A 27,952-nucleotide genomic window follows, 5' to 3' on the forward strand; every position below is an offset into this window, starting at 1 on the left:
TTTTTCTTTCTCAAGATTGCTTTGGCTATTTGGGGTCTTTTGTGTTTCCATACAAATTGTGAAATTTTTTGTTGTAATTCTGTGAAAAATGTCATTGGTAGCTTGATAGGCATTGCATTGAATCTGTAGATTGCTTTGGGTAGTATAGTCATTTTCACAATGTTGATTCTTCCAATCCAAGAACATGGTATATCTCTCCATCTGTTTGTATCATCTTTAATTTCTTTCATCAGTGTCTTATAGGTCTTCTGTCTGCATACAGGTTTTTTGTCTCCTTAGGTAGGTTTATTCCTAGGTATTTTATTCTTTTTGTTGCAGTGGTAAATGGGAGTGTTTCCTTAATTTCACTTTCAGAGTTTTCATCATTAGTGTATAGGAATGCAAGAGATTTCTCTGCATTACTTTTGTATCCTGCTACTTTACCAAATTCATTGATTACCTCTAATATTTTTCAGGTAGCATCTTTAGGATTCTCTATGTATAGTTTCATGTCATCTGCAAACAGTGACAGCTTTACTTCTTTTCCGATTTGGATTCCTTCTATTTCCTTTTCTTCTCTGATTGCTGTGGCTAAAACTTCCAAAACTATGTTGAATAAGCGTGGTGAGAGTGGGCAACCTTGTCTTGTTCCTGATCTTAGTGGAAATGCTTTCAGTTTTTCACCATTGAGGATGATGTTGGCTGTGGGTTTGTCATATATGGCCTTTATTATGTTGAGGAAAGTTCCCTCTATGCCTGCTTTCTGCAGGGTTTTTATCATAAATGGCTGTTATATTTTGTCAAAAGCTTTCTCTGCATCTATTGAGATGATCATATGGTTTTTCTCCTTCAATTTAATATGGTTTATCACATTGATTGATTTGCGTATGTTGAAGAATCCTTGCATTCCTGGAATAAACCCCACTTGATCATGGTGTATGATCATTTTAATGTGCTGTTGGATTCTGTTTGCTAGTATTTTGTTGAGGATTTTTGCATCTATGTTCATCAGTGATGTTGGCCTGTAGTTTTCTTTCTTTGTGACATCTTTGTCTGGTTTTGGTATCAGGGTGATGGTGGCCTCATAGAATGAGTTTGGGAGTGTTCCTCCCTCTGCTGTATTTTGGAAGAGTTTGGGAAGGATAAGTGTTAGCTCTTCTCTAAATGTTTGATAGCATTCATCTGTGAAGCCATCTGGTCCTGGGCTTTTATTTGTTGGAAGATTTTTAATCACAGTCTCAATTTCAGTGCTTGTGATTTGTCTGTATATTTTCTGTTTCTTCCTGGTTCAGTCTCGGATGTATGTTGGATTTTTAACAATTAACTTAGTAATTGTCACTTTTTTTGAATAATTCTTTTTTTTTGAATACTTTTTATATAATTTTCATTTCTTTTTTTATTTCTGAACAGCTTTTTCCCTTTTGTTGCTCATAAGGTATTATCTTCTGTATTTATTTACTCTTGGATTTCTTATAGTTTACCCCTCATTTCTGAAATGATTTTTTCTCTTATTTCTAATTCTTTTTTTGAGTCTGTCACCTCATTTTTGAATGCTTCTCTTTCAGTTTTGTGTTTTTCTTTCAAGTTGTGTTTCATTTTCTTAATCCCTTTACCTTGCTTTGAAATAGGTTACAGTTTGATCTGTTTTGTGGGCATTTCTCATCTGTCATTTTTTTATTGTACGGATGTTATTCTGCCTCTTTTCCTTTTTTTCCCCTTATAACAACTTCATATGGAATTTGACCTTCATACTTTTCTGTTGCTTATTTTTATGAAAAATTTGTTTTCCTGAATTTTTAGAACGGGATGGCATTCTAGATGGCTTTTCTAAATCCATAGACTCCCTTTCTCTATTGTTTTTGTGTAACGTTAGACAAAACATGGTGGTTTCAAGCGTATTCCCCTCCCCACCTTTTATCTTAACTTTTTCTCTTTCCTTTCTGTTGTCCTCATTCTGCTCAACTTTTATTCCACTCCCAGTAGTTTCTGCTCAGTATGAGGGCTCTGTCCTGGAAGGGAGTACTGGCTTTTCAGTTTCAAGAATTCACAAGAGCTAGACTGCTCTAGCTTTTTTCAAACTTCTCATCATGGGACCTTTGTACTTACGTGCTATCAGAGAGGGCAAACTCTTCCCAGTTGCAGCTGCTGTTCTTAGATTGGCTCACTGTTCTTTCTGGTGAGTACCTGATTGGTTGTTTTGGGGTTTTCTTATTCTGAGGTCTGTCAGACACTCTTTGGCTTCCTCCTGCACAGATATTATTCCCATGCAGATTCTGTATTTGGTAGTGGTTTGTCTGCACCTGCTTATATTTTGGAGTTACCGGAGCTATGTCTGTCTAGTTTTATTGTGAATATTAAGTACAAATTTGGAGTTTAGCCTTCTATTGGTTTTGTGTAATGATTCCATGTTTAGAAAACTACATTGCTGCTGCTATTGTCATCTTTTCCAGAATTCTACGTGCCCCCCCCAGTTGTTTTTTTTGTTTGTTTGTTTTTTTGTTTGTTTGGTTTTTTTGGCCGCATTGGGTCTCTGTTGCTGCGCATGGGTTTTCTTTAGTTGTGGCAAGCATGGGCTACTCTTCGTTGTGGTGCGCGTGCTTCTCATTATGATGGCTTCTCTTGTTGCGGAGCACAGGCTATAGGTGCGCGGCCTTCAGTAGTTGTGGCATGCGGGCTCTAGAGCACAGGCTCAGTAGTTGTGGCATGTGGGCTTAGTTGCTCCGCAGCATGTGGGATCTTCCTGGACCAGGGCTTGAACCCGTGTCCCCTGCATTGGCAGGCGGATTCTTAACCACTGCGCCATCAGGGAAGCCCCTCCTCCAGTTGTTTTTAAAAAAACACATTTCTAAGTCTTGTGAACAGATTTTTTTTACCCCCTCTCCTCCCCTCCCTTTGCTTCCCCCTCTCCTCTCCTCCCCTCTTCTCCCCTTCCCTTCCCTTCCCCTCCCCTTCTCCTCTCTTCTCTCTTTTTCGTGGGGGTCAGGGAAGGAGGGCTATTATTTTTTTAAGTCTTATTATAGAGCAGTAGTCCCTTCTTAAATATGGGGAATATATTCCAAGACCCCCAGTAGATGCCTGAAACCATGAATAGTACCAAACCCTATATAAACCATGTTATTTCTGTACATACATACCTATGATAAAGCTTAATTTATAAATTATGTACAGTAGGAGAATATCCAGATTGCCAGCATCACAACTCTTGCACTTAGGGGCCGTTTTTAAGTAACATAAGGGTTACTTGAACACAAGCACTGAGATACTGTGGCAGATGAGCTGATAACCAGATGACTACTAAGTGACTGCCGGTGGCTAGCTTATATAGTGTGGCTATGCTGGACAAAGGGATGATACTCAGAACAGTATGCAGTTTAAAACTTATGAATTGTTTATTTCTGGAATTTTCCATTTAATATTTTCAGATGATGATTCACTGCCAGTAACTGAAACCACAGAAAGTGAAACCACGAATAAAGGGGGACTACTGTAATAGATCTTTAGATAAAAAATTCTAACCTACTTGGGCCCATCATCCTCCTTTTGTCAGCAGCAGAATTTTAGATCTCTTATTAGGGACTGGCAGCCTTTACTTATGCATATTTTGTATGTCCTCAAAACTCTCATCATGTTCACTGAAAATTATTCGTCTGACACATATATTCTATGGTTTTGGGTACTATTTAAAGATTCTAACTGAAATTACTCTATCCCTTCCCATTTCATGGTCTGGCAATATAATATATTGACTTTTGAAGATTCTTCTTTTATTGTTTTACTTGATTCAGAGAAAAACAAAAACAAAACCAACCCCTAAAAGGCAGACAACAAATTGACAACAGCTGTAGTCAGAGATAATATCTTTATTGTATGGGATTCATACAAAGTCAGTAAAAAATCCATTAAACCCTAATAAATAAATGAGCAGAAGTTAGTTACAAGCAAATAGATGGAAAAACTTCAGTTCTGTTGAAAATAAGGAAGTGTGAAGTTAAAAGAATACATCCTCTTTTTTCCCACTTTACTTTTCAAAAAAAATTTAGAGCATAATACTTATTGGTATGGGTGCAGTGAGACTGGTACTCTCACATAGCCCTATTCATTGGTTAGGGCAACTGTGATGACCACCCTGGGTCCTGTGCTTTTGGCAGGGTTTTGAGGAGAGGGGAGGAGGAGAGGAGAAGCCTGGATTTTTATAAAGCATTATGAATGGCAGTAGACTTTACCATCATATTCAACACAAATGGTAAATAAGCCATGATTTTTTATATATCTATATCTATATACATATACAGATACGTATAGATGTGTGTGAGTGTTGAATTGCTTTGGACCTTTATCGTTTTTAAGACCGCCCTCATTTTATACATTGCTGGTGATGAAATAATATTGTAACACCAGTTTTGAAAGCAATTTGGTATAGTATGTTTCAGGAATCAGAAGATTGTTGTCACTTTTTGCATATAGTAGTCCCATGTCCGAGGTTCTCTACCAAGTGAAGTAATTAAAAATCTAGCAACAGGAGGAGGAGGAGGAGGAGGAGGAGGAGGAGGCCGCCTAGGTGGCAGGGAGTGAGCCAGTGCCCAGGGCGAATCAATGGAACCCCCCCGACGAAGCCAGCCGGGAACACACTTCATTGCAGCCAAATAGCATTGATTATTTTCCTTCAGAAAAAAACAAAACAAAACAATGAAGTAGCCACAACTGTATTCTTAAAAATGGCTCATATAACAAATAAGTAGAAAGAATCTCAGTGTCCTCTTAAAGGAAAATGCTTAAGCAAATTGTGATTTTTACATTAGATGGAATATTATTGGTTCAATTACGAAGATTAAGTAGACATAGAGAAAATTCTTCATGGCCCTTCTGTATCGTCACTTATGTATCCACTGTGATAACTATGTTAAAGAGCGTGTATATGCAAAACTCTGGAAGGATAAATATAAAAAAAGATAGCATATATTGTATTAAGGCGATGGGATTATCAAAGGTAGGTTTTTTCCTACTTTGTTCTTCTATAATGCTATTATATGCGTTAATAAAATATTTAGTTAATAAAGGCTTGATTGTGTGTCTCCCCCTCCCCATTTTTGCCACCTTTGTTGGTATCTTTTAGTGATTTATTCTGCAGGAGTAAATAGTCTAGCCATCTGTGTTTAAGATTGGATGTGTTGCTCTTAGTTTATTTGAGCAGTTGAGATAGTTTTCAAAGAAGGAAAGTCAACAATAATTTCAGAGAATATTTATAAAAATATCTGTACTAAGAATGTCTTGACTGTTTATTGCCTGTTTCTTATTTTAATAGGTTTGCAGAATGGCTTCTGATTACTCAAGAACATGTGCTAGCCCAGATAGCATTCAGACTGGTGATGCTCCTATTGTTTCAGAAACCTGTGAGGTTTATGTTTGGGGGAGCAATAGCAGCCATCAGTTGGTAGAAGGCACACAGGAGAAAATATTACAACCCAAACTGGCTCCTAGTTTCTCTGATGCGCAGACTGTGAGTTCTCTGCATACCTTACAAATTGGTACATGACAGGGTTTGCTTTAAATAATGTTAAGAGTGGTTTTTTTTTGTTTTTTGTTTTAATGAGTGAATGTTCTTGCTTGTTTCTTACCTATATTGTTTCTATACTATACTGCATCAGTTTTTTCATTTTCATAGAAAAAAATATTTTAAGTCCCTCATTTCCCTAATAGTGTTTCCAAGTTTTAAAAAGTTAAATTTGCATCTGGAGTTTTAAGAAGAATTATGAATGGCAGCAGACTTACCCTTATATTCAACACAAATGGTAAATAAGACTAAGTAAAAATTAAAATTTTCCCTTTGCCATATTGGCATTTCATTTTCTTATTATGATCACTTTTTTTACATTTGTAGCTAACTTTTAGGCAAAATGGAACTTTCTGTTTTATTATTTTCATTAAAACATATGTTTTTCTCAAATGAATTTAGAATATATATTACATGGCTCTTGTTATAATGGACCCTAAGGAATTACAGGAAAATTTTCCTTCCTGCCCTTCACCAATTATATAAGAGTAGGCTAAACATTTTTCCTTGTTATTTCATTGAACCATGACTGTTAGATAATCTGAAAAGATAAAATATACATTAATTTGAGTTCAACAGTAACGTCAACATGAATAGGCCATGAACAGTTTTCTTAATTTTCTGTTTACTTCTTAATCTCTATGGATATTCATATTCTGCTTTAAAAGATATCCTTTGAGCCTCTTTGGTAAAATCAACTTAAATATTATACTTTGATTTTCGCAGAAGCATTTTATATCTGTGATTCTGTTTGTTTGCTTATAGATTGAAGCTGGACAATACTGCACTTTTGTCATTTCTATGGATGGCTCTGTCAGAGCTTGTGGTAAAGGCAGCTATGGGAGACTGGGCCTTGGAGATTCTAATAATCAGTCTACTTTAAAAAAGTTAACATTTGAGCCTCACAGGTCCATTAAAAAGGTCTCATCTTCTAAAGGATCTGATGGTCATACTTTAGCTTTCACTACAGAAGGAGAAGTCTTCAGCTGGGGAGATGGTGATTATGGGAAACTGGGACATGGAAATAGTTCAACACAGAAATATCCCAAGCTTATTCAGGGCCCTCTGCAGGGAAAGGTATGTGCCTTCTTTTTGGATTTAAAAATAATTAGATGCACTGGTACTATGATTGCTATAATTGACAGTATCTTTCAGATTTTGATTTATTCTTTCTGAAGTAGCCCACCCTCCTAACCCTTTTGGCTTATCTTTTGTATATCTGCTTGATGGTTTACAACACACTTTCACATACATTATTTAATTTTAATTATTATAACAGCCTTGTTAAAGTAGTTATTATTTTCATTTCACAGATAGGAAACTGAGAATCATCCATTTAACAAATATTTATTTAGTACCTTCCAAATGCCAGGCAGTGTTTTAGGCATTAGACATAGGGCAGTGAACAAAACAGACAAGATTCTTACTCTCATGGAGCTTTAATCTGTGGGCTAGAGATGATAAGTAAGCAAACACAAAATAATTTCAAATAATAGTAAAAAAATTGAGTAATGTAATAGATACTAACTTTGACTGGGTGTGATATTAGATAATGAGGTCAGAGGGTTCTCTTGGAGTAGGTGGCATTTTAACAAAAACTTAAATAAGACATTTAAAGTGGTTAAGTAACTTGGCCAAGGTCACACACAAATAAATGGTACCATTAGAAACTGAAGCTAGATCTCCTCTTTTTATTTCTATTTTACCTTTTCTTAAAGAAATGAAGCCATTTTCCTAACTTAAAATTATATGCAGTTTTGTGGGTTCCTCCATTTTAAGATTCCTTTCTTTCTATGAATGTTTTCTTATATAAAAGTCTTTAAACTTAAAATTTTATTTTATACCAGAATTAAAAGTGGGACACTTCTTTCATGGGAGTTTGTCTGACAAAGTTGGCTCTCAAATGAATTTTACTTTATTATAAACTTTCAATGTTTAACTTAGACATCAGTGAGCCTTGGAACATTCCACTTAACATCAGGGGGTCCTTGATAAGATGTTGAATATGGGACTGTAAGGAACTTCAGATAAATACTCTTTAAAGTTGTATTTTTTTAGTTTTTCTAGCACCTTTTTTCTTAATTCACATTGTTTAAAATTTTCTTTACATACATATATATATATATATATATATATACACACACACACACACACACACATACATATATGTGTGTGTGTGTGTGTGTGTGTATATATATATTTTTTTGTTTGGCCGCACCGCACAGCTTGCACGACCATAGCGGTGGCCCAGTGAACTCGAGCCACTGCCATGAAAGCGCTGAGTCCTAACCACTGAACCTCCAGGGAATTCCTTATTTATATTCTTTTAGTGTTTCATTTTATAATGGAAACATTGCCAGTTAAAAATAACTTAGTATGAATATCATGAAGGAAAAATTCCCAAAAAGTAAATTAGTAATTTACAGATAAAAATTTCAGAGGTTCTTAGCATATTATTTAAAATGTAGTAGGTGCTCAGTATTTTTTATTTTATTTATTTATTTATTTTTCTGTACGTGGGCCTCTCACTGTTGTGGCCTCTCCCGTTGCGGAGCACAGGCTCCGGATGTGCAGGCTCAGCGGCCATGGCTCTCAGGCCCAGCCGCTCCGCGGCATGTAGGATCTTCCCGGACTGGGGCACGAACCTGTGTCCCCTGCATTGGCAGGCGGACTCTCAACCACTGCGCCCCCAGGGAAGCCCTACTCAGTATTTTTAATTGAATCTAAAGTTTGAATTTTCTAAAGTGAGTTCTAATTTTTGGAGATTAAAAAATATGGAGTTATTAGTATGGATATTTTTTCTGTTATCTTTTTTTCAGCAGTTAGTGATTTTGATCAGTGTTAAAAGGTATAAGTGATCCCCAAATTATGCTGCCATATACCCTTATTTCCCTGATTCTGCCCATAAACTGTGTAGCTATTTGAGGGTAAAGAGATACTATTAGGCGTTTAATTGATATAAGCTTGTATCTTAGATCTTTCTTCATTGGTAATAGTCAGTATGTTTTTGAGAGTTAACCCTATTATGTAATGAAGTTTTCTTGATTAGCCAGGAATGGAGGTTTTGTGTTAATGTTATATTTAAAAATTTTTCATTGTTCCATGAGTGTTCAGCCCCATCCAACTCTTTGAGTAAAGAGTTGATTGGTGATATAGTATTGTTGCAGATGATTAGATTGATGTATTTGGGGCAGGGAGGAGTGGGCGAGAGAGTGCTGCTAGCCTTTACAGTCTCTGTGTGAATTAAGAAAAGTTGTCCTCTCTGGGTAGAAGTCAGAGTTTGTGGCTTGGCCAACAGAGGTTAGGCTGTATTTCAGCACTTTCTTGATCCTTTATGCAGGCAGCCTTGTCCTGGGCAAAACCTCCACAACTGTATATGGCACTTCTGGATGAGTTGTGAATATCAGTATCTCTGAAGTCTCTCTGTATAGGATCAAATGTGAACTCTATGTTTTACTATCTTGTGTTCATCAAATTCACTTTGTGTGCAATACAGGTAGTTGTTTGTGTGTCAGCTGGATACAGACATAGTGCTGCTGTCACAGAGGATGGTGAATTATACACATGGGGTGAAGGAGACTTTGGAAGATTAGGTAAGATTTTTTTAAAAATTGAAGTTAGTATCACAGAAAAATAGAAATGATGATGGTTACTGAGAAGTGGTGAGACTAAATTTAATAGGCCAAAGACTGTCATTTATTTTTGTTAGTTTTAAGCTCAGAGGAAGATAATTTTATATAGAGAGTACCTAGATTCTGGTGCTGAAATTTAAGGTGTAATTAAATCTAGCAAGTATTTACTACTTTGAGCAGGCACTATAGGATTTCAGGGATAAGAAAGATATCATCCTAAAGTGATCCTGAAGTGTGTTATCTAGGAGGTAGTGAAAACAAGTCAGCGTTAACGATACTAGACAGCATTAGATAAGTGCTGTGAGAGGAGCATAATAGAATGTTCTACTGATTCAGTGAAGGGACTGGGTATCTCATGTTGGGAGCAGCCTAGAAGATTAGATGAGAAGATATTAGAAATGATTCTGTTTTGCATATTTAATTGCACTTAAAAAATTCCTCAATTCTGTTAATAACTTGTAATGTTTATTCTACCTGTGAAGTAATGGCCTAAAGAAAAAGAGCTAACATTATTTCTTTGTTGTTTTGTGTGTTTTATCCAAGGTCACGGTGACAGTAATAGCCGTAACATTCCAACGTTAGTAAAAGACATTAGCAATGTAGGAGAGGTTTCTTGTGGCAGTTCACATACTATTGCTTTATCTAAAGATGGGAGAACTGTATGGTCTTTCGGAGGAGGAGACAATGGTATGTAAAAAATTATTTATTGATAGCTTTGGCCTTTTTTCCTTGACTTTTAAAAAAATTTATTTTTCAGTTATACAAGGCTATTGTAGAAAAACTCAAATGTATATAGGTGAGCAGAAATTTTAAAAATTTAAATAAATTTTTCTTAAAAAATTTAAGAAAAATTTGCTCTAAGCATTGTTAAAATTTTGGGAGGTAAATATATATGCATTTATATAAATATGTACATATATTTCTACATAGATGTTTTAAAAAACCAAAGCAGACCTATATATACCATAGTTACTGTCTTATAACTTGTTTGTTTTTATCTAACAGTATCTTATGAATATCTTTCTATGTCAAGAAACATGGCTCTACATTTTTCTTTTCAGTGGCGCAAAGTATTCTTTCATATGATTGTAGCAAAACTTACAAAGAAATTTATTATTGTTGAATATCTAGATGGTTTCCAATTTTTTTCAGTATTAAAAACAATACAGTGAATGACTAAATCTTTTTCTACTTCAGTCACTCCTACCAGTGATGCGAGAATGCTCATTTCCCCATATCCCTCAACAATACTGGCTATTAAAATTAAGATAATTTAAAAAATAGTTTCACTAGTGAAAATGGTATTTAATCTGTATTTCGTCCTTAGTGAGGTTGTTGGCCATTTGTTTTTCTTCTTTGGTGATTTGCCAAGTTCTCTATTTGGTGAATTATTGAGTCTTTTAAAAAAAATTTAAAATCATTTTATGCATACACATTCTTGTATAAGGACCTGTTTATTATATCAGCAAATTTGAAGTTAGAAGTATGACCATTAAAGGGGAGAAAGACAGCAAATTAATTTTCCATATCTCTCTTAAAGTGGTTTTAATTGCTTGATATAAAAATTCAGAAAACTGTTGTTTATTGGTTTCTTTCTTGTAATAAAACGATTCATTTGTTAACATCCTCTGCTATTAGAAACTTAGAGCTTTCTAAAATGTGGACAATCTGTCAGGTTAGTGATGGAAATATTAATGATATTTATCAACATTAATACTAAGAAAAGAATAGCATTTCTTTGAAACAAGTATATTGTTTAACTTGAATATGTTTGTTTTTATAGGCAAACTTGGCCATGGTGATACCAACAGAGTGTATAAACCTAAAGTTATTGAAGCTTTACAAGGAATGTTCATTCGGAAAGTTTGTGCTGGAAGTCAGTCTTCACTTGCTTTAACATCAACAGGGCAGGTAGGACTAAGGGATGAGCATAAAAGGTTTAGAGTATTTCAGAGGACCAGATGACTCAAAAGTGATAATTGTATTTAAATTTTGAAGTTAAAAAATACATTTTAAAGTTAATCTACTGAAATGAAATATTTTCTCCTGTTTGAAGAAGTTGAGTATCTGAGAAGGAGCCAGATTTTCTGACTGTGTGTGAGCCAGATAAACTTACTGTTAACCCCATGTTCTTTGTATTAAGATGGTTTTAAAAAAACTTTTAGCACTAAACACTGTTTAAACCTTTAAAAATCATGAATAGTGGGGGAAAGTGAGAATAGATCTTGCTGGAACCAGTGATATGAACTAAGAAGGTGATCAAAAGAGAGGGCAAGGAGAACATTTCCAGATGGAAAATAATCTGAGAGGGTTAGGTAGTTAGGTGTTTCTGAAAGAGGGTTACTCAGTCTTAGGATACTTAGAATTGTATAATCCCTTTATAAACTTGTGATTTTCTACATGCATATTTTGGCTTCCCTCTGTTTGTTTGTTGGTGATGGAGAGGGTGCAGGTATGGTGATAGACTATAATTTTGCTCCTTAAATCCATCAGCGATGACAGTGAAAAAGTGAGCTGATCACTCATTGTTTCACATGTAGGAATCTATTATGTGCCAGGCAGTGGTATAAAAATGTTTCTGGCATTCACATGGCAGATGAGTAGCAAAGCTGAAATTACCATATTATTTAATTATTTTTGAAAGACCGGAATGCCTTGACGTGAAAGATCTAACGCAAAACTATTTATCATTTTGTATTTAATTACGTTAGTCATTTGTTACAATGCTGGTTGCTGTCTTAAAATTTAAAACTTCCCTTTTACATCTTTCTCACTGTGAGTTTTGTGGTAGGAATCCATGAATTGAAGCCAAAAGATGCTCACTTATTTGATGTATAGCCACTGGCAAATCACAAACCTTCCTTGAAAATCACATGCTTCTTTTTTATGAGAGGGGTAATAACTTCTGCTTTGAATGATTATATAAGATAGATTCAACTTTGAATGATTATATAAGACAGATTCAAAGATTTCAACTTTGAACTGAAAGTTTCTGTAACAACAAAAAGTTATTATTTAGTATCAAACCACACTCTTATTTAATAGATTATATTTATTTCTAAACAACGTAAGTTGTTAACCTACCATCTCAGAATATTATGTATAGTGTATTTCTCTTTGTTTCAGGTCTATGCTTGGGGCTGTGGTGCTTGTCTAGGTTGTGGTTCTTCAGAAGCTACTGCACTGAGACCCAAGCTTATTGAAGAACTGGCTGCCACAAGAGTAGTTGATATTTCTATTGGAGACAGTCATTGTTTGGCTCTTTCTCATGGTAAGATCATTTGTTTTTAAAGAAATAGTATTAGGTTTTAAAGGCACTTTCAAGTTCATACCATCCTTTTTTTCCTCCCCATTTTTCTTTGCTTTTTTTTGCCTTATGCGGGCCTCTCACTGTTGTGGCCTCTCCCATTGCGGAGCACAGGCTCTGGACGCGCAGACTCAGCGGCCATGGCTCACGGGCCTAGCTGCTCCATGGCATGTGGGATCTTCCCGGGCTGGGGCACAAACCCATGTCCCCTGCATCGGCAGGCGGACTCTCAACCACTGCGCCACCAGGGAAGCCCTCTCCCTATTTTTAACATACCAAGTTGGCTATGATTTTTTTAATTTTTAATTTATATTGGACTGTGGTTGATTTGCAATGTTGTGTTAGTTTCAGGTATACAGCAAAGTGATTCAGTTATACATATACATGTATCTATTCCTTTTCAAGTTCTTTCAAAACAACACAGTGAGGTAGGCAGAGGAGTACTTACCAACCCATGGAAAGACCTAGGTTGTTCTGGGCTGGGTGGAACTGGGGAAGGTGATGGGAAAGAAGTGCATATCATAAAGGATACCATAGTGTTGCTCTTCTGGGTAAACCAGGAATCAAATTTGGTGGTTGTCGTCATGGTAGGACACACAGCACGGTCCTTGAGAGGAGGGGGAGTGAGAGATTATGTGATGGGTGGGTCATCTCACAGAAGCATGACCTCCCTTGTCATTCATCCACAGAGTTTGTTTGCTTCCTCCTGCTCAGTCATTCTCAGCCTTCCAAGTTCAGTTCAAATAGAATTACCATATGAACTGGCAATTCCACTCTGGGTATATACCAAAAAGAACCGAAAACAGAGACTCAAACAGATAATTGTACACCAATGTTCGTAGCAGTGTTATTCACCAGAGGGTGGAAACAACTCAAGTTTCCACCAAAAGACGAATGGATAAATAAAATGGGGGTATATCCATAGAGTGGAATATTATTCAGCCTTATAAAGGAATGAAATACTGATCTGTGCTACAACGTGCATGAATCTTGAAGACATTGCGCTGAGTGAAATGAAAGAACAAATATCATGTGATTCCACTTACATGAGGTATCTAGAGTAGGCAAGTTCATAGAGACAGAGCAGAGTAGAGGTTAACAGGCACTGGGAGGAAGCGGGGATGGGGAAATAACTGCTTAATGGGTACAGGGTTTCTGCTTGGGATGATGAGAAGTTTCTGGAGATGGATAGTAGTGATGCTTGCACAGCACTGTGAATGGATTTAATGTCTCTGAATTGTGCACTTAAAAATGATTAAAATGTGTTTTATGTTATGCGTATTTTACTGCAGTTAAAAATAAGTGAATGAATGATTGGTTGGATGGATGAGCAGATGGATGGATGAATAAATGAATGAATAAGAAAACTAGTTCAGTTCAGGGCTCATGGCCTACAGAAAGCTTTCCTGGATCCAGCCTGATTGGAACAGCCTGGGACATACTGTACTCTGATTATTAGTGCACTTGGTTGTCTCCACACTAAGCTGTGAGCTCCTGGAGAATATGGACCATGCCCTGTTCCACTTCATATCTCTGACTCTAACTAAAGGCCTGGCACATTGTGACAATTTGATAATTCTGTTTTAAATTAATGGATCTGAAAACATGGTGTGTTTGAAATGCATATTGTAGGTTTTAAATAAATGAAACAGGTATCACCTACAAAAAAAAATAAAGAAATAGTATTAAATATTACCTTCCATAAATATTTTACATTGAAATTTGGCTTTTCTTTTGTTCTTTATGTTTTGTTTTTAGATAATGAAGTTTATGCCTGGGGCAATAACTCAATGGGGCAGTGTGGGCAAGGAAATTCCACAGGTCCTATTACTAAACCAAAGAAAGTGAGTGGCTTAGATGGCATAGCTATTCAACAGATCTCCGCTGGAACATCACATAGTCTGGCATGGACTGCTCTTCCTAGGGACAGGTAAATGTGCTCATGTTTAAAATTTCTTGTGTTTTAGGGCTTCCCTGGTGGCGCAGTGGTTAAGAATCCGCCTGCCAATGCAGGGGACACGGGTTCAAGCCCTGGTCTGGGAAGATCCCACATGCCGCGGAGCAACTAAGCCCGTGCGCCACAACTACTGAGCCTGAGCTCTAGAGCCCACGTGCCACAGCTACTGAAGCCCGCGTGCCTAGAGCCCGTGCTCCACAACAAGAGAAGCCACTGCAATGAGAAGCCCGTCCGCTGCAACTAGAGAAAGCCTGCGTGCAGCAACGAAGACCCAAAGCAGCCAAAACTAAAATAAATAAATTTATTTAAAAAAAATTTTCTTGTGTTTTATTAACAGCAGAAACACTAATAAAAGCAGAAATAATTGTACTTTGTTCATAAAATACCCTCTGACTATTTCTAGTATTGATTTTTTTACTGTCATAGACATGCCATCTAGATTTCTTTCAATTTGAATGTTGAGGTTAGATATGTTTCATAAGCAAGAAGTTATACCGTATATTAAGACACTGTCTTAATTTAAGTGTCTTTTAAACATTTTGAATTCCTACTCTGTCTCCAGATACTGATCTTAAATATTGTGGCCACGTATCAAGAGGAAGTTAAATTAAAATAATCAAAATCAGAACTAGGCTTTATTGCTTTTTAACAGTTAATTAGCTTCCATGCCCTTTATCTGGTTGTTTTTTTGAAAAGAAGCAGTGGCCATACTTTCAAATAAAGGAAGTTACTTTTTGCAGAAAGTTAGCTTTTTCCTAATGTGATAACCATATCTTATTTAGATAATCAGGTAGGTAATTTTTAGCCAATATTTGAAGATGGAATTTTAAGAAATTTGAGGTTATTTCAGCTATTTTCAGATGTATATGGGCTAATTAATAACTTAGAATGTATTATATTTGTATTCTAGACCTTTGATTCAGATGGGGTTTATTATATCATTCTAACCAATTTAAAACATTTATAGGTAATTACCCTCCAAAACAAAACCGAAAATATAATACATTGAATATAAATAATTTGCTGTTAGTATTAAATCTGCAACTTCTCACCTTATATGTAGAAAATTGGTTCCCAAGATCTTGAAACTTTTCACAAGAGTTTTCAAGAGGTTTTCTTTTAGTAGATTTCAGTATATCACTTTACAGAGTCAGGCTATTTTTCTTAATATGAACTGTACATCTTATAGGCCCTAAGAACCAGAAGGGTCTATAGTAGATCATGTGGCTCAGCCCTCTGACTTAAGGTGAATGAATAGCCAGACCTTGCAAAATAAGTAGTGGTTATGTATTTTCTTCTTGAAGAATTCTAGAGATAGCAAATTCTTGGTTTTCCTCAGTTGCAGTTTTTAAATGAAGGGTTTTATCACCTTTATAATCAGAAAGGTCTTCTGTATATCTTGTTAACATCTTTCCGCTTTAATGATGGTTTAAGTTTTGCTTTTGATCATGTGTGAAAATTTCATGTTAAGGATTTTTCATGATTTTCATGTGCTTCCTTCTAGACAAGTTGTCGCCTGGCACCGACCTTATTGTGTAGATCTTGAAGAGAGTACCTTCTCGCACCTTCGTTCATTTCTTGAGAGATACTGTGATAAAATAAACAGCGAGATTCCCCCGCTCCCTTTCCCTTCATCAAGGTATGTTATATATATGTGTATTTGTGTGTGTGCACACATGTGCACACACATCTATTAATTACTCATTTTGAATTTTGAGTTATTCACTTTATCCCTCAATTATATGAAACTTCTTTATAATCTAAAAAGAGAGCTAAACTTAGGTACTTACTGATAATAACCTTTAGAAAAATTTATCCATAATGTCATGAATCGTGTTTTTAGACTTACTGTTAGTCATAATTTGAGAAAAATTTTAAAGAGAAAAAAATGTTATCCAAACTAGATAGCATGTGCTCTTTTATATTCCAGAAGTTCATAGCAGTTTATTTGGTTTCAGGGAACACCACAATTTCCTCAAGCTGTGCCTGAAGCTGCTTTCAAATCACCTTGCTCTTGCGCTTGCGGGAGGGGTAGCTACCAGCATTCTTGGGAGACAGGGAGGTCCGCTTCGAAATTTACTCTTCAGACTGATGGACTCAACTGTCCCAGATGAAATCCAAGAGGTAAGAGTATAGGACTTGTAAATCTGTCGCTCAGCCACATCTCTCCCTGAGGTTGTAGCTCACAAATTCAGCTATGTATTGGAAAACTTCAATTGGATGTTCTTTCCGTTACTCCTGTTTTCTTGGTGGGAGTAAATTTTTTGGTGAACTTGTCCTTTAAGACAAAGGTCAGATGTCGCCTCTGAGAAACCTTTCATTCCCTGCTCTCCTGCCAGGTTTGGTTTCTCTCATGTATGTTCTCATCACATCACATTGTTTTGTAATTGTCTACTTACAACTGTGTCTGTCTTTTCTACCAGGAGATGAATTTCTGAGCACAAAGACCCAATTTTATTTTATTTTTATTGTGGTAAAATTCACATAACATAAAAGTTGCCATCTTAACCATTTTTAAATGTGTAGTTCAGTGGTATTAAATACATTTATACTATTGTACAACCATTACCACCATTTATCTCCATAACTCTTTTCATCATACAAAATTGAAATTCTGTACCCATTAAATAATAACTCCCTATTCTCCCCTCCCTTCAGCCCCTAGCAACAACCATTCTTTCTTTCTCTATGATTTTGATACTCTAAGTATGTCGTACAAGTGGAATCATACACTGTCTTTTTGTCACTGGCTTATTTCACTTAGCATAATGTTGTCAACGTTTATCCATGGTAAGTAGCATATGTCAGAATTTCCTTCCTTTTTAAGGCTGAATAATCTTTTGTTATTTGTATATATTAAATTTTTGCTCATCTGTCATTTTTATGACCTTGGATTAAGCAGTGGTTTCTTAGATATGATACCCAAAGCACAAGCAACCAAAGAAAAAAGATAAATTAGACTCCATCAAAATTAAAAACATTTTTATGGTGGTGCTGGAGAGGGGGCGCTGAGCTGTTGGGTGTGAAGAGTAACAGAACAGACTGTATTTGCACTTGAAACTGCTGCTCAAGTTCAGATCAGGCAAGGAACAAACCTTGAAACAACCAACAAGACCAAAGAAGAGTACACTTAAGTTGAAGACACGACATTGATCCGAAACAAGAAGTTTGTGCCTACTTAGCAGCTTTGAAAGAGCACTTCCCAATGCTGCTAGTAGTCTTTGTTTAAAAAAAAAAAAATTAAAAACATTTTTACTTCAAAGGACATTATCAAGAAAGTGAAACTACAACTCACAGAATGGGAGAAATATTTGTAAATCATATGTCTCATAAGATTCTAGTTTACGGAATGTATAAAGGATCCTTACAGTTCAACAATAAAAAAGACAAATAACCCAATCAGAAAATGAGTCAAGAATCTGAGTAGACATATCTCCAAAGAAGATAGACATAAGGCCACTAAGCACATGAAAAAATGTTCATCATTGGTCATAAAGGAAATGCAAATTAAAATCACAGTGAGATACTGCTTCACGCCCACTAAATGGCTATAATCAAAAAGACTGGTAATAGCAAGCATTGGTGAAGATGTAGAGAAATTGGAACCCTCATGCATTGCTAATGGGAATGTAAAATGGTACAGCCACTTTGGAAAACAGGTAGTTCTGTACATAGTTAAACATAGAGTTACCACATACTGCAGCAGTTCCACACCTAGGTCTATATCCAAGAGAATATAAAACATATGTCCACACAAAAACTTATACATGAATGTTCATAACAGTATTATTCATTGTAGCCAAAAAGTGGAAACAAACAAATGTCTGTCAACTGGTGAAGGGATGAACAAAATGTGGTATGTCCATACAATGTAATATTATTCAGCCATAAGAGGGAATGAAGTACTGCTGTACAAGCTACAACATGAGTGAACCTTGTAAACATTATGCTAAGTGAAAGAAGCCAGACACAAAAGGTCACATACTGTATGATTCCATATATATGAAATGTGCAGAGTAGGTAAATCCATAGAGACACAAAGTAGATTAATTGGCTGTCAGGGGTTTTGGGGGAGGGAGAGTTGGGAAATGACTGCTAATGGGCACAGGTTTCTTTTTGGGGTGATGAAAATGTCCTAAAATTAGTGGTGATGGTTGCACAACTCTGTGAATATACTAAAACCCACTGAATTTTCTGCTTTCAAAAGGTAAATTTTATGATGTGTCAATTAAAAAAAAAAAAGCAAAAAAGATACAGTGATTTTCCAACTGGAGGGACATATCCCTGGGATGTAGGTAGAAGGAATATTAACCTGGTGGTGAATGGGAACTTTGAGGATTACATTTTACCAGGAACAAGGTAGTACAATATATTTTTTTTTTTTTTTTTGCGGTACGCGGGCCTCTCACTGTTGTGGCCTCTCCCGTTGCGGAGCACAGGCTCCGGACACGCAGGCTCAGCGGCCACGGCTCACGGGCCCAGCCGCTCCACGGCATGTGAGATCCTCCCAGATCCCCTGCATTGGCAGGCAGACTCTCAACCACTGCGCCACAAGGGAAGCCCCGGTAGTATAATATTTTTGAAAGGTTGAAAAGTATTGGACTAAAATAACGGAAGTAAACTTTAAAAAAAACTATTTTTATAATTGTTTATTCATTCCTTGAGTGTTCTTTGTAGCCACTCCTTAGGAGAATCCTTTGGAGGTGGATTCTCCCAGGATGTGTACAGGGCTCTTTCTGTTCCTCTTTCTTTATCCCTGAAACTTCCGGTAATTCATCTGTTTGCAGCAATCAGTGCTGCTGCTGTTTTTTTGTGTGTTTCTTCCTTTTTTGACACTTTATTTTGAAGCAGTTGTAGACTTAAGGAAAAGTTGCATAAGTAATAGAGTTTTCACATATGTCTCAACCAGCTTCCCCTAATGCTGATGTCTTGTATAATTACAGTACAATTATCAAAACCAAGAAATCAACATTGGTTTAATACTATTAATTAAACTAAACACCTTATTAGAAATTTTATCAGTTTTTTGCTTATGTCCTTGTTCTTTTGCAGGATCCTATTCAGGATCCCATATTACATTTAATTGGACACTTTATGGATACTGGTCAGTTATTTTATTGAATATCTCTGTTATTTTTCATGATTGCTTTTGGCAAGAATACCACAGAAATGATGTACCCTCAGTACATCATACCATGTGGTTCATGATACTGATGTGTCTTATTACTGGAGATTTTGACCTTGATCACTTGGTTAAGGTGGTGTCTGCTGGATTTCTGCATACATCAGTAACTTCTGAGAGAGGGTAGGTAGAAAATAATACTCTTTGAGAATATACTCACACTTAAATAGTTTGAGAATTGAATATCTTCATGAATAGTTGAGGCATAGTATTCTAAATTGTAAATATTTTCTCATAAGAATTGTGAAGTCATCTTCTAGCTTTCAGGTTGTTACTCAGAAAATCAACACTATTCAAATTTTTGATCCTTTTATGGAAATCTTTTTCTCTCTGGATTCTGTAGCAAGTTCTACTTGTCCTCTCTGTTTTCATATTTTAAAACGATATGAACTGATGTGGGTCTGATTTTATCCATTTTCGTGTATATTGGGGTAGACTCTTAATTTGGAAACTCATAGCCTTCAGTGTTAAGAAATTAGCTTGAAGTGTATTGTTATTTTCTCCTTATTTTCTGTGTTTTCTCTCTGTCTCTGGAACTCATTATCGGGATAATAGATCTCCTGGACCAGTCCTCTGTGTCTGATTTTTTTTAATGTCTAATTTTTTAAAAATTAATTTATTTATTTTTGGCTGCGTTGGGTCTTCGTTGCTGCGTGTGGGCTTTCTCTAGTTGCGGTGAGCGGGGGCTGCTCTTCGTTGCGGTGCGTGGGCTTCACATTACGGTGGGTTCTCTTGTTGCGAAGCACTGGGCTCTAGGCACGCAGGCTTCAGTAGCTGTGGCTCTCAGGCTCTAGAGTGTGGGCTTCAGTAGTTGTGGCGCATGGGCTTAGTTGCTCCGCGGCATGTGGGATCTTCCCGGACCAGGGCTTGAACCCATGTCGCCTGCATTGGCAGGCGGATTCTTAAGCACTGCGCCATCACGAAAGTCCCCAGTCCTCTTAATTTTCTTATGTTTTCTTTCCTGTTTTCCATCTTTTCTCCCCTCTACCTTATGAGAAATTTAATTTTTATATTCTTACCCCCCTGTTGAGGTTTTTATGTCATATTTTAACTTATAAGAGCTCTTTTCTTAATCATTGAGTGTTTCTTTTTTTCTAATTCAGCATCCTTATTTTAGTGATAAGGAAGCTATGACCCAGAGAAGTTACGGGGCCTAAGATAATACAGCTATTTTTTACGCTGTTTCTGATACCTGGACCTTTGTTTGGCCAAGACCTGCTCATTTTTCAATTTTTAACCTAAAGGCCCAATCCTCAGGGAGACCTCCATGATGAACCCATAGACCATGTTAATTGCCTTTATGTATGGCTGCTCACTCAAGTTTGCATTTCTTTTTACTTTGTCCATGTGACTCCTTTCACACGTAGAATTACTTACTCAGAATCTCCTTTTCCTACTAGACTGTATGCTTATGAAAGCAGGGCTTTTATCTGTCTTGTTCATTTCTACATCCCCAGCACTTTGTAAACAGCTTTACCAGGCTCAGCACTATAGACTCAACACTAAATATATATTGCATAATGACTAGTTACTTAGTGGCAAATCCAAAATATGTATTCTTTTTTTTTTTTAAGTCTTTATTGAATTTGTTACAGTATTGCTTCTGTTTTATGTTTTGGTTTTTTGGCCGTGAGGCATGTGGGATCTTAGCTCCCCGACCAGGGATCAAACCCGCACCCCCTGCATTGGAAGGCAAAGTCTTAACCACTGGACTGCCAGGGAAATCCCCAAGATATATATTCTAAGTCTTCTTTTTTTAAAAAAAATTTTATGCATGAATTTTTTAAAAGGATTTATTATTTATTTATTTTATTTTTGTCTGTCTCGGGTCTTAGTTGCAGCACACAGAATCTTCGTTGAGGTATGCGGGATCTTTCATTGCGGCACATGGGCTCCTCGTTGCAGCACACAGGCTACTCTCTAGTTGTGGTGTGCAGGCTTCAGGGCACATGGGCTCTGTAGTTGTGGCGTGCAGGTTCCAGAACATGTAGGCTCTGTAGTTTGCAGCACACAGGCTCTCTAGTTGAGGCACATGAGCTCAGTAGTTGTGGCACGTGGGCTTAGTTGCCCTGCAGCATGGCGGATCTTAGTTCCCTGACCAGGGATCGAACCACATCCCCTGCATTGTAAGGCAGATTCTTTACAACCGGATCACCAGGGAAGTCCTTCTAAGTCTTCTTAAAGACATCTAAAGAAGGACTTGGCATGCTTTCTTTTATTCATATACCTCCTTCTTTAGACTTCCATGATCCACCTTCTTTAGACTTCTTTGCTCTTAATAGTCAGTGGATTTATTTTTATGTTTTTCTATTAAAAAGATAAGAACCAGGCCAAATAAATCTGCTTTTCTTTTTTATATTAGGTGGTAATTGAAACTCTGTCAGTGGGAGCAACCATGCTGTTACCTCCATTACGAGAACGTATGGAATTACTTCATTCTCTTTTACCCCAAGGACCTGATAGATGGGAAAGCTTATCTAAAGGACAGGTGAGCCTTTGCATGGTATCTAAGTAAACCAGTACTATATTACAAAAAAAAAAAAAAAGATAGACTGAGAGGGAAATAAAGCTAATCGATTGCCATGTGTTCAGGGAATAATACTTAACTTGATGAGTCTGGTAAATCCTAGTATTTAATGTTTTTTGCTGGAAGAGTTCCCAGATTTTTAATGAAAGTGAAGCAAGTGATAACTCATTAAATGATTTGGGGCTAATTATTAAAATTATGTCTAATTTTTCCAGTGTTGCTCACACTGTCAAACCAGAGATCTTTTAGTTTATTTGTAGTATTCTGAGTTGAAATCAAGGGCATGTGCTGCTGTTGGTTCCATGCCCAGAACTTTGAAATAGCTTACATAAAAAGTAAAAGAAGATGACTGTTGTGAAAAAGTACTTGATGATATGAGTATGCTTCTTCTTTCCATTTTTATTATCTTATGTACATTAAAATAAGTACATTTTGTTCAACCAAGTAGAACAATCAAGTGTCGAGTTATAGATTTGAGGGAAAAATCTGGCAGTATAATAGCCACAGATGCTTTCCAGTGAGTATTTGGTATTAGTTTAGATTTCAAGTGATTTATTTTAAACATTAGAATAAATAGTTTCATGGGTAGTTCTGTAGAAGAATGTGTAGTGTAATCTATCTGTTGACATTGCCTACTCCTCTTACTTATAGTGCTAAAATCATTATGTAGAGTGTGCCATTTTAGCTTAAGAGTTTCAGGTAGTAAAGGATGTAATAAAACACTATAAGTTGCAATTTCTCAAAAGGTATTAGTGGGATAGCTTTTTAAAAAATTATAGACTTCCTAAAAGATTATTGTTCATTAGGATATTAAGTGAATTAGTTAGCATCATTAGTATATATCCCCCCCCCCCACCGCGGGATCCTTTTTTTACTTTTCTAGTGCATTTTAAGCTAATTATTATTTGTTCCTATTTCATCGATGGAAATATTTTTCTTTAGAGAATGCAACTGGATATTATTCTAACAAGTTTGCAAGATCATACCCATGTAGCCTCCTTACTTGGCTATAGCTCACCCTCCGATGCTGCTGACCTCTCTTCTGTATGTACTGGCTATGGAAACCTGTCGGATCAACCTTATGGCACTCAGAGCTGCCATCCAGACACCCATCTGGCTGAAATTTTGATGAAGACTCTCTTAAGAAATTTAGGATTTTATACGGTAAGTTGCTCTTTTTTTGTCGTTAAAAAGAATAAATAAATAAAACTTGGGTTGGTTTTGTTTTGTTTTGTTTTGTTTTTGGAGGGGGTAGGGATCACTTTAGGTCAAGGTATTTTGACATTTAAACGCTTATGAAATAAGTAAAACTAAACTCCACTCTCTGAAAGGGGAGAGATATGTCAGATCTTCTGAAATATTGTGGGTGCCAAATGACTTGTAGTTGAGAGTTCCAAAGAGATTTGTTTTGGAATTTTACCAATTTTTTTCTGATATTAATGTACAAGAATAAACAGGTAAAAATATTCAACAACATTTTGCAAGAGAAGAAGAATGAGGAAAGGATTAACCTTACCAGATGTAATCTTATAATTAAACAATGTGGTTTAAATTGTTTAAAAATAGGCTGGTCAATTAATTAAAATTATTATTTTATTAAATTATTAAAAATAGCTGGTCAATAGGAGAGAAGACAATGGACAGTATAGCCTTCTCTGTATTAGGATGCCCTTAGTTCTTCCTCCCTGGTGTTTCTTAGATCCGTCACTTTTTTTCTTTCCATTTTTATGGGTTCTAATCCATGCCATCACGACCTAATGGTAATAGCAGTGTTATAGCTGTTGCCACTGTTGCTGGTCTCCTCTCAGCATCCTACTGCTAGAATAACCTTGTTGTATTAAATAACCTCATTTTATTAAATCAGAACTTTTTCAGACCCTTCATCATTTGGCTTACACACCACACTCATCTGAACTCATGCGTGGCACACCTATTTCCTCCTCTCTCTTCTTGTCTACCAATCTATCACTTCTTTAACACTTGACTGTCCTTGGAAGCCTTGCTCAAATAACCTTTTCTAACCATGTAATTATAACTGCATACCTCTCATCAGTTTTTAGAGTCAAAGTGTACTATGTGACTTAACTTTGAATAGTTTGTGTATCATTTCATATTGTCTCCTGCTCTTCAGGGTCAGGTCTGTATATTCTTTTCCTTCTGTACAAGTCTTAGTGTTCTGTTCTGCCCAACTTAAAAGGTTGTTGACTAAGTCAGTGACAGTTGTTCCTATAGACTTATTTTCTTTCAGATTTAAGGATGTAAATTTGAGCTGATGTTTGGCTGCAAATGGAATGGGAACAATGTTACAGTGTATCCATTTGGTATTAACTGAAATTTTTTCCCAAAGTTGTATTAAAGTAGTGCCTTTTTTATGCCAGTAGGGCTGAGGTAGATGTGTATATTATATGGAAATGGAAATAAAATACTAACTGCTTTTAGGCTGAAAATCATAAATTTTTGTTTCTTTCTGATGTAATTTAACCAAATTTGTCATGTTCTAAGATTTTAAAATAATGGTGCTGGTCTTAGTCTGTTTGGGTTGCTGTAATAGAATACCACAGAGTGGGCCGGCTTATCTACAACACAGATTTATTTCTCACAGTTATGCAGACGGGAAGTCCAAGATCAAGGAGGCAGCAGATTTGGTGGTGCCTGCTTCTTGATTCATAGACAGCCGTCTTCTTGCTGTGTCCTCACACAAGGGAACTCTCTGTTGTCTCTTTTGTAAGGTCACTAATCCCATTCACGAGAGTTCTGCCCTCATGACTTAATCACCTCCCAGAGGCCCCACCTTCAAATACCACCACGTTGGGTTCAACATAAGAATTTTGAAGGGACACAAACATTCATTCAGTCTCTAGCAGTGCTAATTTGGCTGCTTATAAAGGTGCTTATATAGGAAGGGCCTTAAAATGTTCTGTGACTCTGTCTTGCATATTTATAAACAAAGACCATATTTTATGCATAAAGATGTTCATCACATCATTATTATAAGAAAGAAAAGTTGGAAACAACTGAAATATCTAAAAGTTGGGGAATGGTTTAAGTACATTATGATATATATACTCAGTGGAATATTATGTCTCAAATTTTATGTACACATGGCTTATGAAAACATGTAAAATATCTGTGGATCTGTTAGAAAAGAGAAGACTAGAAATAGAATATGCAGTATTATGAAAAAAAGGAAAAGTCACAAAAAAAAGTCAGGAAAGAAATACACAAAAAATATTAGATACGGTGGTTGACTAAATGGTGATTTAAAGTTTGTTTGTTTGTTTTTTTTTAACGGTACGCGGGCCTCTCACTGTTGTGGCCTCTCCTGCCGCGGAGCACAGGCTTTGGACGCGCAGGCCCAGCGGCCATGGCCCACGGGCTCAGCCGCTCTGTGGCATGTGGGATCCTCCCGGACCGGGGCACGAACCCGTGTCCCCTGCACTGGCAGGTGGTCTCTCAACCACTGCGCCACCAGGGAAGCCCTAAAGTTTTTTAAAATACAGTTTTGGTATTTTCTAAATTTGTTACACTATTTCTGTTTTAAAAAAATATTTTTAACTTGAAATAACTTAAAACTCCCACAAGAATTACAGGAAACTTTCAAAGAACTCTCCTGTACGCTTCAGCCAAATTTGCCTTTCCTTGTTTCCTTTCTTCCATCCATCATTTGAGAGTAAACTGCAGATGTCATACTGGCTATTCCTAAGCACTTATATTCTTAAGAATTAGGACATTCTCTTACATAACAACAGAACAATTATTGAATTCAGGAAATTTAACGTTGACACAGAACCATTGTATAATATAGAGTCCATACTCAAATTTCTACAGTTATCCCAGTAATGTCCTTTATGGCACCCTCCCCCTGCCCCCCAAATCCAGGATCATACATTGTATTTAGTTGTCATGTTTCTTTAGGCCACTTACTTCTTTTATAATCAGAAATAAATTTAATTTCTAAGAATTGTGTTCTTAGAAATTCAAATATGTGAAAACAAAACCTTTACATAGGAGGTCAGGAAAGCAATAGTATTAAAATGTTGAAATGTGTTGTCTTTGGGTATTGTTTTCCTTTTTCTTGTTTTCCGCATTTTCAAAGTTTTTGTGGTGAAACCACAAAAGTTTTTGTGGTGAAACTTTTTAATGGAAAAACAAATTGAGATGGCTTGATAAGTCTTACCACCTTATAGCTAATGACAGCATAGCAAAGATTTAAAGATTAATAATGGGAGAAAGGAGACAGTGCCTTCTTAAATCAGAATCATTTATGGTAGGACATTAATTTCACTTTCAAACACTTCAAATATAATCTTAATTTATGTATCATTTTAGGATCAAGCATTTGGGGAGCTAGAAAAGAATAGTGATAAATTTCTACTTGGAGCATCGTCTTCAGAGAACAGTCAGCCTGCTCATCTTCATGAACTACTATGTTCACTGCAGAAACAGCTGCTGGCATTTTGCCATATCAATAACATTAGTGAGGTATGTGATTCTTTGCCTTTTATGGTCTTTTCTCAGGGACCTTGAAACTCAGATATTTGGGTAAGCCATGATATTTTTCTACCTTGAATCTTCCAAAGTAGTAATTTAGGAACTTTTTTCCTCAGAACTCAAGCAGTGTGGCATTGCTTCATAAACATCTTCAGCTCTTGTTGCCTCATGCCACAGATATTTATTCACGTTCTGCAAATTTGCTCAAAGAAAGTCCTTGGAATGGCAGCGTTGGAGAAAAATTAAGAGGTGTGTTTGGTACTGGGTTTCATATTTAATCAGTGGTTGTAAAGCAAGAGTTCTTGGCCTTTCCAAAGCTTTAAGAGGGCCGGAAACCTCTGAGTGGAATAGGAATGACGTTGAATCTCCTTTGTTATCGAAGATCCCTTTGATCTTGGTTTTGGGGTGATGGCAACAGTGATTGATCTAATTAATCTTAAAAGACGCTAATTGGTGTGACAGAGGTCTAATTTAAAGGAATTAGATGATATATACTCAAAAAGATTAATATTAAATGGCATAAAGTGAGATTTTCATCTATTTCTTTACTTTTCTTTAGCATTTACCATCTCTGTCTTGAAATGCTTTCTTTTCTCTGGTCTTCTGTGTAGCCACAATCCTGTATTTACACATCTCTCTTTGCCCACTCTTTTTCAGTCTGTTCCTGTAAGCTCCTCTTTTTGGGGCATGCTCTTTAATGTTTAGGATCTTCTGAATTTTGCCCTCAACCCTCTTTTCTCTGAGAATGATCTTATCTGGTCCTGTTGTCTTTAACCGCCATGTGTATGTTGACTGCCATATATGCATCTAGCTGAGAACTCCTTTTTTACACAAGAGCTTTTCTCTAGTTACCTACTAGGTGCCTTTTCTTGATTATTCCAAAGATAGGTAAAATTTGGTAAGTCTGTCCAAAAGCAACTTATTTTTGAAGTTTCCTCACTGAACAAAGAAATAAATAAACTGAGAAACTAAAACCATTGCTTACTAGACAGTTGCATTTTGTTGTTCCACAGGCGTTTAAAATTTAATTTGTTCAAATTGAGCTCATCTCTGAATAGTCTTCTTGCCCCCAAATACAATAAAATATTGACACAGAATTGATTAAAAACCAATACAGATAATTAAAAAAACCAGATGTTTTGAGGTGATTTTAATTTAAAAAAAGTAAATTTGGTTTAAAAAACATAAAAGACTTCCTACAGTAGAATGTAAGCACCATGAGGGCAGGAATTTTTAGTTCTTTGTTCACAGCTGTACACCTTTCACCTATAATAGTGCCTGATATGTTGTATGTGTTCAATAAATATTTCTTGAGTAAATCTGAAA

General features: G+C 36.3%; 1 protein-coding gene across 15 annotated transcripts in view; it reads left to right on the forward strand.

Annotated features, from left to right (window-relative positions):
• The window catches only part of HERC1 (HECT and RLD domain containing E3 ubiquitin protein ligase family member 1), a 214,636-nt gene that overhangs the window by 54,950 nt on the left and 131,734 nt on the right, over nt 1–27,952 (forward strand). For all 15 annotated transcript variants that reach the window (XM_079914124.1, XM_079914122.1, XM_079914121.1 and 12 more), the window contains 13 exons: nt 5,282–5,476; nt 6,296–6,607; nt 9,027–9,123; nt 9,706–9,849; nt 10,946–11,073; nt 12,289–12,433; nt 14,228–14,399; nt 15,931–16,065; nt 16,385–16,550; nt 21,971–22,096; nt 23,078–23,299; nt 26,465–26,617; nt 26,743–26,875. In XM_079914124.1, the coding sequence (XP_079770250.1) occupies nt 5,282–5,476; nt 6,296–6,607; nt 9,027–9,123; nt 9,706–9,849; nt 10,946–11,073; nt 12,289–12,433; nt 14,228–14,399; nt 15,931–16,065; nt 16,385–16,550; nt 21,971–22,096; nt 23,078–23,299; nt 26,465–26,617; nt 26,743–26,875 (2,128 nt within the window). The remainder of the gene's footprint in view (nt 1–5,281; nt 5,477–6,295; nt 6,608–9,026; nt 9,124–9,705; nt 9,850–10,945; nt 11,074–12,288; nt 12,434–14,227; nt 14,400–15,930; nt 16,066–16,384; nt 16,551–21,970; nt 22,097–23,077; nt 23,300–26,464; nt 26,618–26,742; nt 26,876–27,952) is intronic.

Source organism: Stenella coeruleoalba (genome assembly GCF_951394435.1).
Source record: "Stenella coeruleoalba genome assembly, chromosome: 2".
NCBI classification, from domain to species: Eukaryota; Metazoa; Chordata; class Mammalia; order Artiodactyla; family Delphinidae; genus Stenella; species Stenella coeruleoalba.